The sequence below is a fragment of the Neopsephotus bourkii genome, unplaced genomic scaffold, assembly GCF_033783945.1.
Source record: "Neopsephotus bourkii isolate Nb327-2 ecotype Australia unplaced genomic scaffold, CSIRO-AGI_Nbou_v1 NB_1572, whole genome shotgun sequence".
Taxonomy (NCBI): domain Eukaryota; kingdom Metazoa; phylum Chordata; class Aves; order Psittaciformes; family Psittacidae; genus Neopsephotus; species Neopsephotus bourkii.
The window spans coordinates 5,691,034-5,711,044 of record NW_026902048.1 but is presented as its reverse complement, the minus strand read 5'-3'; the positions used below and the strand labels follow the sequence as shown (position 1 = coordinate 5,711,044).

Below are 20,011 nucleotides of genomic sequence, written 5' to 3'. Positions count from 1 at the left end.
GCACGACCCTCCTTCCTTCCTTCAGCAGAGCAATCCAGGAGAAACTGTACTAAAGGCAGTAAGAGCAAGTATGTAACATATAGAAGTGGAAAATATCCAGGCATTCTGTCTCTTCTGGACAGACATGTGACTGGTAATTGTATTCTGCTGCAATAAACTAACCAGCCAGATGTTTCAGATAATTAGAGTCAAATTTTTCTAGCAGCTGTTTTCCTTGTGACAGACAAGCATTATATCTGCTTCCTCAGCCTTGACAAACTCTTCCAACAGGATGTCTAAGACATGATCAAGATGCATGATGGTATTCGAATATATTTTATATATATTCAAGCATCAACTGGAATACTGGTAACTGGAATAGCATGTGCAGAAGTTTACTTGGGTCTGCAGATACACACTTGGTGATTTGTATGAGTTTTCAGAGCTTTGCTTCCTTTAGCACCTAACCTAGAGCAGGCAAAAGCTGCCTATATACTTTATTTATATATAAGATATACATATATTTTAGGGAATTTTAAGACTACTCCTGCCATAATTCTATATACTCAGGTATTTTGAGAGACACACTCTTTTCTCCTACTGAAAAGTCTCTTAGATTATTCATCCTGTTTATAACGTGCTACAGCATCCACCTGGAGCAAAGCATCTGTCTAGCCATGCTAATTGAATTAGCCTGTGAATTTATTCATCTAGAGGTAGAGATCTTTCTAGCTTTCTACCTTCAGAACTTGTATGGCAGAGGCCCCTAAATAAAGATGTTAGGAAGGAGATGAGTGCTTTCATAGTCTAAAAGAGATTTCAAGAAAATGAGCTTTTTTTAGGGTTTCTTTAGGTAGAAGAACCAGTTTTTCCTGGATGGAAAACAAACCTCAGGAACCCTGTAGGGATGAGCCAGTTTTTCACGACCTTATGCAAAAACTTTGGCATTTGAAGCCTCAGAGTGCTTCTTGAGAGGTACACAATGTCTGGGATACTGATACATATCTCACTGAAAACAAGACCATTCAGCTACAAACACCAGACTGTTCTCCTCACTAAGTGTCTGATGATGCTGCCTTGGGCCATCAGTGTTGGAGACTGGCCCTGGGGTAGATGGGACTTGATACCTGTTGATATGGCCCAGACCTGCTACAAAAGCCAAAGTTCAGCATGGGAGGGAGCTGTTGGCAGCTGATGAACAAAGGGCAACAGCTGAGTGTGCCAGGTCTCTGATGTTTCTTTCCCTCAATGGTCTGCAGTTCTGCTGGGGCAGACCTTGGTGAAGACCCATCGACCTGGGTGGAGACTGCTTGAGATTAACTTTCACCTTACTTATAAAAGGTACTCATATAAAAAAGGCCAAAATAAAAAGCCCCCAAATAATGGCAGTATCTTGAGAGAAGAAACTCAAAGAGAGTGCTGGGAGGAAAAAAAGGTTATCTAAAGTGTCAGTTCTCTTGACTTGCTGGTGTTAGTGGTGATGACTGGCTCATACCTTGAGTGTTCTGAGATTCCACTTCAAAGGTACCTTGTGAGCTGCTCAGGAGTTTCAAACCACCTTGGAAAATTGAATCCAGGATCCAAATATTGAGGTATTTTTGAGGAATGTAACCTGTTCCCACAGAAAACTGTTCTTGAAGGCCAGTGGTGTCCCCATACCCAATGGATTGAGTGCTTAAACTTCCACTTCACTAGATGTTTACTACCACAAGGAAGTAAGGCAGCAGCCCCCAGTGCGGATCCTGAAATGAACTGGACAAGTGCTCTTGAAGAGCAAAGCGGATCAGGTTTTGCTGTTACGCCCATGAGGAATGTGATCTGTAATAGTAGAAGTGATGTTTAGTGCTTTTTAACAGAAGGTATCTCTTGAAATTAGAACTTGAGGTGGGGTGACAACAGAAGGCACCATCAGAAAGACAAGTGGCTGGGGACACGAAGCAAGGGCCTGAGGGCAAAATGTCACCTGTGTGACCGTGGTTACCCAGGGCACCTACTGCTGTTAATTCCCTCTGAATGTGTGATTTTTGCACAGCTGCCTCTCACCCTTTCAGAGGAGCGTCTGTGGGAGGGTGGCTACAGGAGATACTGAGTTGCTGGAGTGGGGCCAGAGAAGGGCAACAGAGCTGGTGATGGGTCTGGAGAACAAGTCTGATGAGGAACAGGTGAGGGAATTGGGGGTGTTTAGTCTGGAGAAGGACCTTATCCCTCTCTACAACTACTTGAAAGGAGAATGGAGTCAGGAGGTGATTGGTCTCTTCTCCTAAGCAGCAAGTAATAAGACAACAGGGAACAGCCTCAAGCTGTGCTAGGAGAGGCTTAGATTGGATATTAGGAACAATTTCTTTGCTGCAACGGTGGGTAGGTGTTAGAAGAGGTTGTGAGGGGCGGTGGTGGAATCACGGCCCATGGAAGTGTTAAAAACCCTTGTAAATGAGACCCTTAGTGACATGGTTTAGCGGTGGACTTGGCAGTGTTCAAGTAAAAGCTGGACCTGATGATCTTAGAGGTCTTTTCCAGCCTGGCTGATTCTCTGGCACTCGGGCTGGGGGACACAAGGGGGGCGATGCGGACCCTCTACCTGCGTTCAGAACTTCCAGCCCCGTGCGGGTCCCTCCGCGGCTCCCGCCTCCGAGAGGCTGCGGGAGAGATGCGGCGGCAGAACCCCGGGCAACCCCGCCCGCCGCCGCGGAGCCTCCGCCGGCGCCAGCCCCGCTCTTTCCCCCGCCCCTCGGCAGCGGGGGCGCGGATCCGGCCTGCGCGGGGCCGGTGGAGGGACGGAGCGCGGCGGGGCGAGGGGAGGAGAGACGAGAGGAGGAGGCGGAGAGGGAGGCGGCGGCGAGCTGGCCATGGCAGCAGCCCGCGGGCGGAGAGGCAGCCGCCGCGGGCTGCCGCTGTGATTGGCACCCCGGGCAGCAGCAGAAGCAGCAGGAGGAGGAGGAGGAGGAGGAAGGCGCGGAGCGGAGCAGCCGCGGGGCCGCCATCCCGCGGTGGCGGCGGTGGTGCCCGGGAGGATGCCGGGGAAGCAGGGCTCGGCGGGCGGCGGTGGCGGTGAGCTCCCGGGGGCCGGCACGGCGAGGCAGCGGAGGCGGCGGAGGAAGGTCTCCTGCTTCTCCAGCATCCAGCTCTTCCTGGTGTCCGAGTGCGCCCTGATGCTAGCCCAGGGCACGGTGGGAGCCTACCTGGTGAGTGGGTACCGGCCTTGGGGGGGGGGGCCGCGCCGCGGGGTCCGCCGGCGCTAGCGGAGGGGAAGTTCCCTCGCAGCCGGGGCAGCGCGGCGGGCAGCACCCCGCGGGCGGGATTTACAACAGTTTCAGGGCTTAAATGACTCAGCAGTGCCGGGGGTCAACCCTGGCCCCCCCTCCCCGTTTGCAGCCGGTCGGTCCCCCCGGTACCCAAGCCGCGGTGCCTGCGGTTGCTTGAGGGTTCGCTTGTCACCGCCTCTGGCTTCGGAGCTGGTCGGTAACTCGGCTCGGGTGCCAGCGTTTCTAGTTTGTACTGAATAAAACCCCAGGAAATCCAGCGGGGCATTCACTTCGTGCATCCCGCGTTACTACTTTTCCCTGTCCTCCTCAAGCGATGCAGAGGTGTTATGCACAGCAGCCCTGCAAGTCTTGGTGTTAGGTACAAAACAGCCAAAATAAGACTTTGCGCTGAATCTGCAGAGTGAGATCTGGTGTCAGGGGCAGAAGTGTAGTAGAAGAGTTGGAAAGATGTCCAGACGGCAACGCTTGTGCCTTTGAGTATGCACTGGGAGAGGCAGCTTGTGAAAATGAAGTGTTCTTCTCTCAGCAGATGTAAGTGTATAGTTGATTTAAATTTCTCAAAATAGCTTCCTGGATTTGAGAATTATAGTTTCCATGGAAAAGAAATGTATTCATAATCTCCGAGGCTTTTTGAGGCCATGCACGTAATATATTATACTGTAAGATCTCCGCATTTGGTACTCGTATTCAGTATTTAGCACTGCTCCTCTCTCACATGCTCAAACTACTTATGCAAATTTGTACTGAACGTGATCTATAATTTTTCAAGGTATGTGGCTAATCTAACCGTGGTTAATATTCCCTCTTAATATGAAATGGAAATTAGCAGTCATCTCCATATAATAAAGCAAGTAAGTTTAGTTTGGAACATGTTTGTAATTCCAAAGCAAACTGCATCACATCTGTTGAGATACATTCAGCAGTTCTGTACCCTATGTGAGGATAGGTGGTCATAGATTCGTATGAGCCAGACAGGGACATGCTGCTTCTATGTAACACCTTAGTAAGTAAATGTATTGTTTCCGATGAGCTACTGGCAAAATGAACTGTCAGCATGAATGAGCGTGGGATAATCCTTCATCACAGTAATGGCCAAGGAAGAGCCCACGGAGGTGATGTCACCAGTGGGCACCAGTATGCTGGAAATGTATGGATGTGCTGGAGGACTGTATGTTGGCACACTGTGCTACTGTGTCTGAGCGTAGGATCAGCACTGGTAGTCCCTAGTATGGGATTTTCCTCCAACTCCTTTCCGTTGTTCTCTCCTCACCAGTTTAGCATTTCTTTTCCTGCTTTTCCCAACTCTTGTGCTGTGTTTTGTACTGGAGTAGCTGGTTCACTCCTTCGGAGTTTCTCATGTACCCCAGTCCCACCAGCTGGAAAACACGGCTGCTTTGGGAATCCCAGAGTTGTACCTACCTCCTCCAAGAGGTTACCCTGATTGAGGTGCTGCTGTCTCTACCCTCTATCCTTCTTCAGGGCTATATCCTGACCAGAATGTTATCATGGCCCCATGGATCCACAACCAGTAACAGACAACTGGTCAGTGGGAACGAAGCTCAAACCAGTCCCCAGCATGCATGAACGCTGGCCCAGCTGCACCAGGCAAATGTTCCTCTGTTCCCTGCATAATTTGCTTGCTGTCATTGCAAATACAATACAATGAACAGATGCAAATGTGGAATTATCTTTGAGGGTAAATCTCTGCTTAGAGCGAGTATGGACGAGCGCTGTGCTTACAGGTGTCACTGGGGAGCCAGAGCAGGAGCGGGGAAGGTGCGCAGTGGGAAGCATGGAGGACCTAATTGGTTCTGGAGTGTCCCGTGGGGGACAAGTGCTGCTCTCAGGTGCTGTCTTGGGGTGAAATCAGTGGAGGCACTGCAGAGTTGCTCAGGTGTAGCTGCAAGTGGATATCCATTTACTCGGGCTCCTGGGATGAGCAGGGGCTGTTGCACTCGGGTGGTGTGCTTGGCTGCTCCCCGATGGACAAATTAGCCAGTGAGACAAAGCAGAGAGCAACTGGGAAGACAGACAAATAGGGAGATGCTGCGGAGGACAGGCACAGTGCGTAGTGCTGGGCAGTTGAATAAAGTACTAATTTTAGCCTGTCGGCAGTGAGCAAGTGCTGTATTCGTAGTTCTGCTTTGCGTGGCCACATGTGTGACTTTCCCTCGTTACTTGGAGCTCAGGAAGAGAAACCTTTTTTTACCTTATACGGCAGCAAGTTGGTTTCCTCTGTTTTTGTCTGCCTTGTTCTGCACAGGGAGAGCATGAGGGCAAAAACTCCGCTTGTTAAGAAAACCAGGCAGGGGCTTGGCTTCTTAGGAGTGATTGCAGAGCTCATTTTTGATTGGGCTTGGCTTTCACGTCAGTACACCTCGAAGGGGATATTGTTATTCCTCTTTAGAGATGTAAAAACTCCTTTTTTTCCATGTTCACCATACAATAAACTAGCAGCACCCACTTGAATGTATGTACAAAGCATACATTCATTCATTATGTGGTTTTGAAGCAACGATCATTCACTTTTATTTGTTCATAAAACATGGTGCTTGCCAACAGGCCTTTATAAATAATAAATGCTGATAAAAATCTATGAAGTCCTATTCTTTTCCCACAGAACTCAGAAGCAAAAATACCCTAGGATGGCAGCAGTGGATGTCTATGGCTCATTAGGACGGTGTCTCTGAGGTTCTTAATGTGAAGTTTTAGGGAGTATTTGATCAATGTAACGTTCCAAAATATTTGTCAATTACTGCGCTTGCTGTTTGCAAAGTGCTTGTGTTCCAAAATGACTCGGTGCCATATCCTGCATAGTTTATGCAAATGCAAGCCCGCGCTGCTGCCTTAGTTTCTGGGGCTGCTGAATACACCCTATTATTTGCATATTCTTGTAAGGTTTTGTGTATGCATTTATTTGGCTCCATCTAATTACTCCGGCATGCTTTTGGAAACTTGAATTTCCCAGCAACTGCAGTGGCAGAGGGGAAAATGCTGCTTGTAGTCTGCAGGCATTCCTGCTGCAGAAGTTACTCAGGGCTTTCACAGCAACTTTTTAAAGCCCAGGTGATTTCCACCCCCAGTTGCTCTCCTCCAGCGTAGGATCCGTGGGTTACAGAGCCAAGCGTTACTGGTGCAGTTGGCACCAGGAGGGAGAGGCTGGAAAACGGAGGTTCCAGCTGGAGCCTTGTGCCTTTCAGGCAAATGCAGCAGTGTGATCAGTCATGCCGGCCGTGCAGCGATGAGGGTTTCGATAAGGCTGATTCACATACCTTGGCAACACTTCCCTCCCTGTCCCCCCACCTCCACCCCTGAATTCCTACGTGCATTATATTTTGAAGTATTTTAACCGGTCATAACGTTCCAAGAGCTCCTGACCGTTTATCACCGAGGCATTTCATCACCCTGCCAGTCAAAGCCTTTGCTTAGCCAGTGGTGAAATCACTGTTTCAGCAGAAGGCGAAGAGCTCTCCGTTTGACAGCCACAGTTTTTGGAGCAGGAGCGCAATTTAATTCTCTCTCCCGAGCCTTTTAGCCTTGACTCGCTCCGGTTCAACCTGACCTAGTTGCAAGCATCCAACATCTGCCAAAGTCATGGCTTCTTTAGATAAAGGGCATGCATATGGGAAGCGCGTTGCGAAGCAGTTATGTGGGGTGCTCTGGATAGCTGTTTTTACAGAGCTTTACTGAGATGTCTCTGTTTGCTGCAGCTTTGAATGCAGCTATTCATGTGTTTTATCAAGTGATAGAGGATGACTGGCCTGAGCAGGAGATGGAAAGGAAAATAATTGGTCCCTCCCAAGGAGGGTGCATTGGTGTTTGCGTGGGAAATGAATGCCAAATTGTTTCTTGTTTTGCTGAATGAAAACTCTTGAGCCACACTTAACTTCCCGGCTAGAGCTTTGCCTGTGCAGCCGTGCTCGAATGCAGCTTGCAAAAGCCCTCAACCTATCTGCAGTAAACATAGTACCATAGTACTGTGTGAGTCCAGGTGAGACTGTGTGTGAGCGTGTGATCTCTGAGGCAAGCTCCTTCTGTTCAGTTTTATTGCTGCTGGGTTTGTGATATTAATGAAATTCCACATTCAGGAAAAAAGTTAGTATCAAAGATAAATGCAGAAGTTAATCAACAAAGGGTTCCTGCTGGAGCAAACAGAAATAGGGGTCCTGTGAGGTAGTCACCAGGGAACTGGGGGATTAAGAGCAGACTCTGGCTCCTGGATTTTTAAGTTGCTTTGGTGCATGAGTCCTTCCTAACCTGTGTTCAATGTGGCACATATGACACTGTTCTCCTGTCACAGAAAGCAGTTCTAGAGACCTGGTCAAACCCTGCTTGAGGTCACTGGAGAGGTTCACCTGGAGGATGTCATTAAAGACAATGTTAATATAGGAGTACTACAATGCTTCAAAGCTTTCTGTTGTGCTTGGGGGTGTGTGATAGCATTTGCCCGGAGTATTTGCAGTCTGAGTAGACTGGATGGGAGAAGTGTTGTAGGTGGGGAAACTGAGGCAAAGATGAAGAGCTTGATTCTGTTCCTGAAGCTGTTGATACAGCTGTTGCATGGTTAACAGCAGTAGAGCCCAAATGGTTTGGGTATGGGCAGGGTAGAGACTGGCAGAGCAAGGAATTCCAGTTTCAGATGCTTCAGTCCAATGACTTAACTGCAAGAGCAGTTTTTCCCATTGAATGTAGTATTGTTTTTATTAAGGTGTTTATTTTCCTAGAATAAGGATCAGCTTTAAAATATTCATTTTTTTCCCCTTCTTCAGCAATGCTGAGTAATAAATTAGCTGTAATGCTCATAATTTATCTGTCACTTGGGTATTTAAGGGGATGAAAAAACGGAGTGAAAATAAATGTTTTAGTAGGGATGGAGATTGCCAAGCATTGGCTGGGTATTGCTTACTGTTACTTTTCCCTTAATATATCTTTGCTGGCAATGTTATTTCTGGAAAGTTTTTTCTGGTATGCCTTTCGCATTAGAGAATATTGTCTGTGTTGCAGCTGAGTTGTGCTGAAAGTTATTCTAAACTAGCTCTTTTGACTACATTCATATTTCTTCTCTAAGAAGCCTTCTGATGCTTTTCTGGTCTCTGTCTGCAATGTGGAGGAAAAACCAGATCTAGGTCCAGGTTCTGATGCCTTCAGACTCCTGTAGGGCTTGGTTTAGAGTGTGGAATTGACTCATTAGCATAAACACTTGATATCCATTAGTAGAAACAAATCCTGATCCAGGTGTAGGTTGGAGTTCTGAGTACAGCAAAGGCTTGTAAGTAACTGGCATTTATACTTTGGTGCAAAGTTGCCTTTTATCTACTACTAATAGATGAAATGGTGTAGAGATAACAGCAAGTTTATCTCTGACATTATGTGCTATGTGGCATTTGCAGAGTAAGTCCAAACTTACGATCTGATGCCTTCAGTGTTAAATGCATTTAAAGGCAAAATGATGTGTACGAGTGTGGACTAATTGATTTTAGTGTTTAGTATCTTTATTATCTTCTAGCAGAGAGTTTGGCAGTCCTTCCTTTTCTCTGTAAGGGCCAAGTGATATTTGTAAGCCCTGAAAGAAAGAGCAGCCTGTTATAAATGTTATGATCCATCATAAAACCAATGTCTCATTTCTTTTGGCCAGCCTTTGCTTCCAAAATCCCTTTAGCATTTACTGTGTGCCTTTGTGACAACTAGCTCTCTGAGTTTTAATGGCCTGCAGTATTAGTGCAGCTGAGGTTTAAGGGGATCTTGAGTTAGATCAGAGAATATGTTGCTCTGAACATCGGTGTTGTTCTTGCTTAGGAACTTTATGCAGTGTGATTCTTTAAAGCTTAATGTAGACCCTGTCCCAAAGAGGGCTCAGTTAAACTGTGATCCCTCCCCTTCTCTGCAAGGGAGAGCAGATACTCTCTGTTTCCCAGAAAGGGGTGTCTCAGATTGCACATGCTTTCTTTTCCCATACTTCAGGATATTGTAGAGGACCAAAAGCCAGCTTCTGTTCTGCTACAGCACTGTAAATTTATTGCTTCAAAAGAGTTTTTCTGCAATTTATCAAGAAGAATTTTTCCTCTGTGTATAATAATCCTTACTTGTGCTCTCCTTAGTCTCTAGTTATTCCTTCACGGTAGTAAGATTAAACAATGGCATACTATATATTGGGTAAGGTTGCAGCTTGGATGCATTAGTGTAGTTTTGTCTTCTGATCAACACCAGGTGAAGCTGCAAAGTGAGAATTTTAAGCATCATCCAAGGAAGTTTAAATAAACACATGATAACATTTGTGTAGTGACTTCTTTAAGTGCTCCAGTGAAGTTCAGAAGATTTAATTTTTTCTATTGCATAGAAAAATGGGCCACTGATTTCGATTTACAAGGCTTCATTATAACTGCAGCAAAACCAGGACTAGAACCCCAAGAGCCCTGTCTCCAGGTCACCTTGGAGCAACCACTAGACTCTCTGTCTCTTTGTAGATACATACAATGTAGATATAATGCAAATAGCCTGCTCCACTCAGTAGGGATTTCACAGTGCCACGCTTTATACACTATCAATACAATCAATAGCAATAGCAAGCTGTTCAGGGACTTCCAGGAGTGTCTGGCACTTCTTCCTGTTGGTGCTGGGAGGGCTCTGCCCTGTTATGGGAAGCATGCTGTAATGTTTAGAGAGATGGTCCCTGCATCCAAGATGCTTCAGTTTGGGTCGATGGATCAAAGTGTGGAAGAAAGGAACTGTTCCTTTTCTCCAATTTTAAGTGGGGATGCAGTTGTAATCGCATAGAGATGATGGGATCTGTCCCTCCTCACTTAGCCAACCTAGGAAAGACCTCAGAACTCAAACCAGGTTTCTTCAGCTCTCCAGTTTAGCAACTTTCTTTTCCAGTCTTATTCTGAATGTGATGTGCTTCTGCATTTTGATGCCTAAATATTCCCTACTGAAGCAAGGGAGGCACCCCCCCCTCCTGCTGCTCTTGCATTGAAGTTGAGGATGTTTTACTGAGGCTCGTATTGCACAGTGCCTTAACATGATCAATAATCTTAGATGACTGCTTGCAGCATAGATGCAAAATCTTTATTTCAGGTTTGCTTGAATGTTTATCTTAATTATTATTTGTTTTCTATGGTTCAAGAAGAAGAAAAGCAATTTGCTTTAGTTTGGTTTTTGTTTTTCCTTTCCCTTCATAGCATCCTTTCTCCTCACCAAGCAGCCAGCTGATTTCCCTGTGTCTTTTTTATCATCTCTATCATCTTGGTGTCTGCACCTATCACATGGATGATTTCTGCATGTTTGCAGGCCCAGTGACTTTTAGGTAAGTGGTTGTGAACACAAGTGTGGGACCACAGAAGCTGGCTTTCCATGCTACATAATGATCTGGTTCCTGGGCAAGGATTGCTGGAATTGTCTTATTTTTAATGTTTAAATGGCCTTTTAAAACACTTTCCATGCTGTTCATCTGTATAATTCATAATGCCTTAGTTTACCGAAGGTGGAAAAAAGACTTAAAATTCAGTTTTATGGTGATCCCTAAAATGACAGTGAAGTTTTTGAAGGAACCTGAGTAATTCAGTTGTATTCAGGTCTTTGTGACTCACCCAGCATTATGATTTCTGAAGCAACTATGGCAGATTTGCTTTCAAGTGTTTTTTGTTGCTTTGATGTCTGCATCTAAATCCAACATTTTCGCTAGGTTGTTTTTTTCCTTAATAAAAAGGCAACTAGGAACTACCACAAAGAAACTGAAAGCAAGGTTGGCTGTTTGGGAAGGGGGTGGATGTGGAATACAGAAACCTTTCAGAAGTGTTTCGCTTCTAATCGTTAGCAATGTATAGTGGTGTATTCCCTCCTCTCCTTCCTAGAAAATTTAGGATTTGGGCTGAATTGAAATCAACATCTGATTTGGCCAATACATAAGAAGCAGCTTTGAAGTACATGTTGTGTGTTTTAAAGTGATACGTAGCATTTTAATGCCTGAAAAATCACATAAACCAAAGTGGAATTGCTTTGCAGTCGGGGTGCCAAGCAGTGGGGCTCTCTTTGTTCTAAAAAGATGAATTATCCTATGAATCGATGTAAGGTGAAATGTAAGTATTTTTCCTGGAGTCTGCATGGAACCTATACTAGATAGATCTTTACATGCTCTCAGCTGTCAGAGAGCACCTATGTTCAAACACAAGATGGTCAGAGGGTAGCAGGGATGGGTATCTTTGCCACATTAGGACACACCTCTTAAGTTTTCTATGGTTTCAGATTTGTCTCAGGCCTTTAATTGTCAAAATCAATAACAGAGAGTGAAAAAACATCATAACTTCATGGGATTGCAACCTCCGGTGTTAAACAATGGATGCTATTTGCTCTCTCCTGTAGAACTTCAACAGGAAGAGCTGCCGAAAGGTTATTTTCGGGTTCTTGTTCTTTATTCCTGAAAATAAGGATGTGAAATAGCTGCTACCTCTTTCCACTTCTCAGCTTTGTGCAAACATAGTTTGGTACATCATTAGCAGTAAACCCGAGTTACTTGGGAGTGTTATGATGCTGGGGTATTGGCCAAACCACAGACTTTGGCTTGAAGGGAATCTCTGAAAGGCTGCAGGAGGGCTGGTGTGTACCTGGCTTGGTACAGTAGCAGGACAAGTCTTATGCACCTCTGAATAGTCCCAGACCTGTATGTTAGACACACACATCAATACTGAGAAGTGTCAAGGGAGAAGAGGAACAGCATGTGAAGCTTACCAAAGAGAGGCTCAAAATAGTGACTGAAAGAGAATGATTTTGAAAAACATGAAGGAGAAATGCCCCCAGTGATGTCCTGCTGCTTGTCATGCCATGCTAATGACTTTCATCTGCTGGAAACATGCTTGCTTCTCATCCTGACAGGGTTTCAATGTTGCATGATGTATTGAGACACCAACTTAGGGGCTGATTCTTTCTTTCCCTGTAACTGGGAAACAACAGAAAAATAACAATATGTAACTAGGTCTTTGTTTCTGAAGAGCAAAAACTAGAGCTTAGATTTCCAGTTTTCAGTCCTGTGGCTTGCTTCTCATTGTTACTGAGATGCAGGAAGAGCTGTAATTGTCATGGTTTAGTAAAGCTATTTTCTGCAAGTTGTTCTTCAAGCTTTAACTTTTGTCTTTTAAAGAGAATCCACCTTGCTTGGTGAGGCATTGTGGTGGGTTAACCTTGGACTGCAGCCAGACACCCACTAGCTGCTCTAACTCTCCTCCCCAACAGGATGGGGGCAGAAAATGAGGTGGAAAAGCTCGTGGGTTGAGATAAAGAGTAGCAATTACTGTCAGGGGCCTTGACCTGGGGGAAATTAATTTTTATTGCCAATTAAAATAGGTTTGCATGTTTAAAACAAAGGCAAAAATGAAAACGCCACCTTCCCCCCATCCCACTTCTTCCCAGGCTCCATCAGGTGTTTGCTGAGCTCCGCTGGGAGAGCATCCACCTTCGCCCATGAACTGAAGTAAACTGTTAATCACGTTTGAGCACTGACATGCTCTTTGCTGAAGTGCTAGCTGGAATGGGGTAGATGGTTTTCCTGGTGCTTGGATCCTGTCTGCACTTGGTGGGCAGTCACTGTTTGTGGTGTGCCTCTGGGCAGCAAGCAGGTTCAGCCCAAGGAGAAACACGTCTCTTTGCAGCTAAACCATAGTGATAATCTTTGTGTCCTACAGGCATTGTCTGTAAAATGTGATTGTTATGGGAATTAACCTTCCCTACAGCCAACGGCAAGTGCTGTGGCTTCTGTGATGGGCAGAGAAAGCGTTGGGTGGATAGGCTCTCTATGACAAATAGTGGGCAGAGTTTTTAGGGCTTATGAGCAAAAGAAAACTGTGAGTTTTGTTTTTGTCTTGTTCGCTGTACAGGGCTGAGAGCGGTTAATTACAATGGCCCTTTCAGCCTCTGCATGAGATGTACACTTTGTTTCCTGCTGCCTATGGCTAGTTATAATGCAGGTCCTTATGTCTGAAGTCAGCACAGCTGCTGGCTGAGGGGCAGGAGCTGTAGCTGAAGGGATGCCTTGTCTAGGGGTGCTTGTTTGTGAAGGGTCGTGATGTTAGTTTTGTAACATCAGCTGGTTTGGGTGATCCTATAGTTGGTGTCATCTGAGGTGCTCAGTGCAATGAATGCCCACTGAGCTCAGCTGTGTGCCTGCAGGAACCTGCTGCATCTCATGTTCTGTAGCATAGGTCCAGAGAGGGGTGCTTCAGCTCCCAGGTTTGTATTTCTGTATTTGGTGGTGCCAAAATCCACATGGCTGTCTTGAGCCCTTGGGTCACAGTGCTGTGATGTTAGTCTAGGCTGGGTTTTAGTTTCTCTTTCTTCTTGTGATATAATCTGTGATATTTAATACAATTAAAAAAAGATGTATATCAAAGGAGCTGGCTTGGGGTTACTGAAAAGCTGTCCCATAGTCTTTGGGATTCAAACACACCAACTTTAAAGAACTTGAGAGCAAAGGCTGAAAAGGGGAGATTTCAGATATTCCACAGAGCTAGATAAACTGTTTGCTTCCAAGAGTTTATTTGCTCAGTTGAGGCTACTTATGCATTGAGAGATCTCTTTGTGAATGAATGGATTCCAAAACCAGCTTGGGAGTCATCTGAAGTTAAGCCACACGAGCAAACCATGTGCTTGAGGCACAGCTTTGTGGGTTTGCTGTGTCATTTAGTATAACTGTGCAAGCTTTCTCAAATGCTGGCCCTATACAGAGGTCCAGTGTTTTCTGTGGATTAGGATGCATCAATGCTGCAGTATTGCTCTTAATTTCAGTGCTGGCGCTTACCACAAAGGCATAAGTTTCAAATTTGTTCTCGCTGAGTCTTATTTGAGACTTTATCGTGTAGCCTCTAGTAGCCGAGATGACATTTATTGATTTGAATCATTCAGCTCAATTCAGTCCTGGACAAGCTTTTTGCCAGGATTTTTATTTTGCCTTTTTATTTAAATAGATCCCTAATGAATTACTGTAGTTGTACATAATGACTCTCGGGAAATATTGGATGCAGTCTCTAGAATCAGTTCTGTGCCGGTTTCAGATGGTGAACTCTTGAAGTATAGCTCTGAACAGTACCCAGGGTCCCTTGTCATTCTCTTGAGTTTTCAAGATGTTCCTGCATTAATAAGCTGCATCTTTGGTATTCTGTGGGCAGGTATCCAGTGAGCAATTGGTTAGCAGGGTAGCAACTCAGAGGTGAATTTGGAAGTTCTCTCTGCTTTCACTGCATTGCTAAGACCAGAGGGTTTCTGGCAGGAGGAACTGGCTTGTCTTCATGCAGGACACAAGGTTTCCATTTCTTCAGGGTCAGGTCTTGAAACCAGTTAGGGACTCTACATAGCTGGGATTTAGAGTCAAGGCAGAGTGGGAGAGACTCCCTCCCTCAGATGGAGGTATACAAAGGCAGAATTTAGCTTCTTGGAGAGCTCCTTTTATGCATAGAGAAAGTCCTTCAAGTGCGACTGCAGCAGTCATATGGCTGCACTGAGTTGGATTTCTTTCCTGTGGAAGCTATAGCGAGCCTGGGAATCAATGTAAGGTTGTGTGGTCTCGTGTCTGGAAGCTTTTTCCAAGCTCTCCTGTAATGTCCCAGCTCAGTATTTCCGTGTCCCCATCTTCAAAATGCCTTGCTCTGAGATGGCATTGCTGTTTGGGTTGGGGTGGTTGGCCAGAACTAACAAAAATGTTCTGCAAATTGCCTGTGGCAAAGTGGTGAATTCTGGTTTCACCAGCAGTGCCTTTTAGCATGATTGGAGGGTGTCTGGTTACTCCAGTGTTAAATTTGGTTACTCCAACATCAAATTTGACCAAAACATGCTGAATTTCTGTTAGGCATCACACTGAGGCTTCAAGGTATGGGGTCTTTAAGAGATGCACAAAACTCTGCTACACTGGAAATGCAATTGTAACTAAAATGACCTTTTCTTTCTCCTTTATTTGCCCCCTATGGTGTGTAGTGTATAGATTCAGACACTTTCAATTTGATTCTCAGCATCCTGATTATGCTCAGAACTCTTGGTAACCAGACAGCATCACGAAAAATTAAGTTCATGGAGTGTTTCCAGGAGTCCGTGTCACTGTGTATTTCCCTGCCCACTCCTTTGCCTCCGCTGCTCACACACATGAGATTAAACAACAGAGCAACAGCAGCTTGTTTCCTCTGAGCCACTGCTGGCTAGGTGGTGGTGCTGGCATCTTAGCAGGGAAAGAAGAGCATTCCTGCCACATGTGAGTCATGTTTTCAAGGCAGGCTCTTACCTCGCAGCTATATCTGCTGTCCAGAGCTGTCATAGGATCATAGAATGGTTTGGGTTAGAAGGGACCTTAAAATCATCCAGTTCCAAACCCCTGACACATGCAGAGACCAGGTTGCAACCACTAGGAGCAGGTTGCTCCAAGCCCTGTCCAACCTGGCTTTGAAGATTGACAGGGATGGGGCATCCACAGCTTCTCTGGGCAACATGTGCCAGCGTCTCAGCACTCTCGAAGTAAAGAATTTCTTCCTTATATCTAACCTAAATCTCCCCTGTTTTGTCATGCCCAAACTGAATCCCTTCATCAGTCAAGACTGCCAATGTTCCACCTAGAGGAATATGGTTTTCTTCACATTTGGACGATGTGCTATGTGGCAGACTTGGGAGAGGACATTTGCCATAGGGTAATGCTTGTTGCTGAGGGGGGCAGCTACTATTCGTATTTTCTAGTGATGATGCAAACCAGGGATGTTTGGGCTCATTTCCTGGCTTTGTCGTGGACTTTCCCAGGCCTTCTTTGAGCTTTTCATCTCCATCAGCAAATGTGCTAGCTATGGTACTTGTGAGCTAGGATAATAGGCATTCAGCTGCTACAATGACAGTAACAAGAGTGAAAGAGGTACCCTGGCTTGGACCCTGAACCAGGTCTCTATCAGCTACCATAATATGTTGAACTAAATGAATTGATGGGCTGGTAATTCTGTGTTATCCTACCTGTGGTTGATGTACGAAGCTTCTCCCTTCACCCTGGGCTATGATACAGAGTACTAGCTCAGTGGTACTCTTGCTTCTTTCACAGCATCCTGAAACCACAGGGTTAAAACCTCTAGCCCTTTGCTTTCTGAGCCTTCACAGGAAAAGACTACTTGGGGCTGCTTTACTTGCTCTTCAGTAGTGCTGAGTTTTAAAAGAGCCTGAGGGTGTTACTTTTCAAAGATGCTTTCTGAGAGATACTCTCACTGTCAAAAGTGACTTACTCCAAGTGTCTCATTGAAAACAGCACTCTTGTTCTTCCAAAGCCACTGAAGTGGTTTTGAAAAACCTCCTTCCCTGTTACTGACTGCAGTGGACTGCTTCAGTGGTGCCTAGCCTCATTTAAAGCAGGCCAAATTTAGAGTCTAAATGTTATGTTCCTTGGTAATAAACTGTATTGTAATTAGTACCTTGGGGAGACAGGAGCAGGGAGAAGCTGAATATAAAGAGAATGAACTTCATGTAGGAGCTGCCTGCAAAGGATGACTGAAGAACTGTGGAAGGAGATGAAAACGCAGGATTTGAAATGACTGTGAAGGATATGTGCAGTGGGAAGAAAACGGGCATGGAGCTGTGAGGAGAACTTGGGTTAGAAAAGTCAAAAGATCTAGTATAGCACATAGTGAAACTGAGTGAAGAACAATCCTTCCACCAGTCAGACCCTCTGAGTTCATGTAACCTGCAGACAGCATGATGCAGGTACCAGTTTGCCAGCTTTCCCCATGCAAGCTGAGGGGATTTATCCCTGTTCTTCACCACAGGTCCACTAGTGTCATATCCGGGTTTGAGAAACCCATGCTCAGGGGCTGCATGGGTCACTTTGCTGAGATATGAAGGGCTTTGCCTTTCTTGGTTTCATGCATCTAGCTTTCATTTTCCTTTGCTTGCTATGTATTTGAAGATCGGCTGAGAAAGTTGGGGCTGTTCAGCCTGGAGAAGAGAAGGCTGCGTGGAAACCTCATAGCAGCCTTCCAGTATCTGAAGGGGGCCTATAGGGATGCTGGGGAGGGACTCTTCATTAGGGACTGTAGTGACAGGACAAGGGGTAACGGGTTAAAACCTAAACAGGGGAAGTTTAGATTGGCTATAAGGAGGAAATTCTTTCCTGTGAGGGTGGTGAGGCACTGGAATGGGTTGCCCAGGGAGGTTGTGAATGCTCCATCCCTGGCCATGTTCAAGGCCAGGTTGGACAGAGCCTTGAGTGACATGGTTTAGTGTGAGGTGTCCCTGCCCATGGCACGGGGTTGGAACTGGATGATCTTAAGATCCTTTCCAACCCTAACTATTCTATGATTCTATCTCCCAGTGAAGCTCAGCATAGCTTTGATTCCTGATGGTGGTGGGAATACTGCAGCCATGTGTGCAGCTCTTATCCCATCTGGTTTGTCATGCACCTGCAAAATCAGGGTCAAGAGAAAGTAAAGGTTGGGAAAGTACAAGGGGATAGCACTCATGCTCGCTGCACTAACCAATTGGTTAATGAATGTCTCAGTGTTGAATGTAAAACCATTCCCATTCTGCAATGCCTGAATTCTGGATTCCTCCCAGAATTTGGTGTGTCCCTGCTGTAGGAGCAGTGGTCCTCCATGGGAATCTGTCTCGTATTGTGCTTTTGCTCACATCAGACTCTAGTAGATAAGCAGAAGAAGGGATGACATTTGTTTCCTTACATGTGCTCATTGAATATTTGCAGGGTGTGGTGATTCTGCAGTGAGGGGACCCTGTCAGCTGCTTTTGGTGCCTGTCTCTGACACGGGTTATTGTTAATCCTGCAGACACAGGGGTGAAATTCAGCCATCTGTGTGTACAGCCTCAGCAGATGCATTTGTTCATTGGCTTTCTGGTAGCTCACTTTATTGTGAATCCCGCGAAACAGAGCTCCCATCATCTGCTGAGACATCCTGTTGCCTGTATCTCCATTTTATTACAGGGGACACGTTGAGACAAGTGAAGTTATGACAAGTCTGCAAGTTTGAGTTACATCTCCCATTTAATTTTGAGCTGTAAGAGGTTTTTTTTTTATTCCCTAGATGTTATTTTGTATGTGTTATTTTAAAAGACACTTGTAAATGGCCCTCTCTTCAGGAGGAAAGGGGCTTGCTGCCTTTGAGAAGTGGCAAAATGAGGTGATCTGATGGTGCAGGATAGAAAGTTGCATGGCTTGTGTTGTACTCGGGACTGCCACACTTAAACATGAAAATGTCACAAGTCTGCTCTTTACAACTTCCACCCCCCGTTCTTCACATGGGAGATGTAATAACCACGTTCTCAGATGGGAATAGATTTACAGTCACCTTCAAGCCCTGACTTGTCTGTTTACACCACAAACCCCCTGCGCTCACCTTCCAACCTGCCCCATTCTCCAATGGGAAGTTTGGCAGCAGCCAGCACACAGCACCCATTCCTCCCCTTGGCTCAGCACAGAGACAATGTGAAAGGAGAAATGAGTTTCTTGTGAGCAGCTTTGTAGGAGGGTGTTACTTAGCAAATAAGCAGGATGACACGGACAGCTCTTGTGTGGGCTGCAGGGTGTGAGATGGGGATAAGCAAGCAGCTCCTGTGGCTTTGGGACAAGCTCAAGGTGTTGCTAGTTGGGTGCTGGAGAGACCCTAATTCTACTTGCAGATGCTTATAGCAATTTGGTGTTTCTTTTATGCATTGTTACATAGTGCTATGGATTGATAGTACAATGTCCCCATTTTGTTGGTTCCCTTTTAAATGGCTTCCTTCCTCTCAGGACTTACTAAATTAAAGCATCTCATGTACTGGTTGATGAGAAATGCCTCTAACTTCTCCCTAAGCTGAGTTTCCATTTGCTGTAGGCAGGCGTCCTAGGTGCTGGGTAGGGAGTGGAGCAGGAGAGATAGCAGCAGAGGCAGAGCAGATGAGGAGAAAAGTAGTAGGACTTATCAGAAAATCTCCTCTCTCAGTATACAGCCTTTATATAATCACCGTTGCCCTCCAACCGTGAAAACGGAATTCAGGTTCCATCAAAGCTCTTATTAATGCTGTTTCGGAGTGTCCTGCCTGTGTCACTTCTGCCCTGGCTCATGCCTGACAGCTGGGAATGCTTCTGCAACCAGCTCCGCCAGCCGCTCTTGATCTCCACTGTGGCATAACTCAGATGCAACCCTTAGCCCTGAATTTAGCTCTTGATCATAAATTAAGATAATGTGAAGTCCTTTGCATGACAGGTTTTCTTGTCAGGCTCGCGTTATGGCTTCTGCTGTGGTAAGCCCTGTTTATAGTAGAAAACCTTCTTTGCAGGCAAGTAAGTGTTGTGTTAGGAAGTATTTGATTAGCTAAACAAGCAAAGTTGCATTGGTGTGGGAAGGTGGAGAAATGAGGGTGTTGCAGTGTGACAGCTTAGGATCTGTCATAGAATCACAGAATCGTAGAGAGGACCTTAAATCTCATCCAGTTCCAACTGCCTGCCACGGATAGGGACAACTTCCACTCGATGAGGTTGCTTCAAGCCCCATCCAGCCTGCTCTTGAACACTTCCAGGAATGGGGACTGTTCTCTCCAGTGTTTTGATAGTAAATAGGAAGGAGCTTTTTCCTATTAAGTATCTCCAAGATACATGAGTTTTATCTCCTCTTCTGCACTGGAAGTGAATCCAGGGCCATGGTGCCCTGTTTGCAGAGTTGTGCAAGACTTGTTTGCAGCATTCCATGCATTTCATGTATGAATCTTGTTGCTTGTCCTGTATCTGGCCAAGAGTGCCTTTGATGCTGCAGGAGCCTACATTTGAGTTATATGCA

At 45.6% G+C, this 20,011-nt stretch overlaps 1 protein-coding gene across 2 annotated transcripts in view; it reads left to right on the top strand.

Annotated features, from left to right (window-relative positions):
- SLCO3A1 (solute carrier organic anion transporter family member 3A1) overlaps positions 1-20,011 on the top strand; it is a 157,756-nt gene that overhangs the window by 10,356 nt on the left and 127,389 nt on the right. Inside the window, exon 1 of one of the 2 annotated variants that reach the window (XM_061371294.1) lies at positions 2,841-3,161. The exons of the other annotated variant lie outside the window; for it this stretch is intronic. Within the exon in view, the coding sequence (XP_061227278.1) occupies positions 2,991-3,161 (171 nt within the window). The 5' untranslated portion in view covers positions 2,841-2,990. Of the gene's footprint in view, positions 1-2,840; positions 3,162-20,011 lie in introns of those variants that run through there. 2 annotated transcript variants of the gene reach the window in all.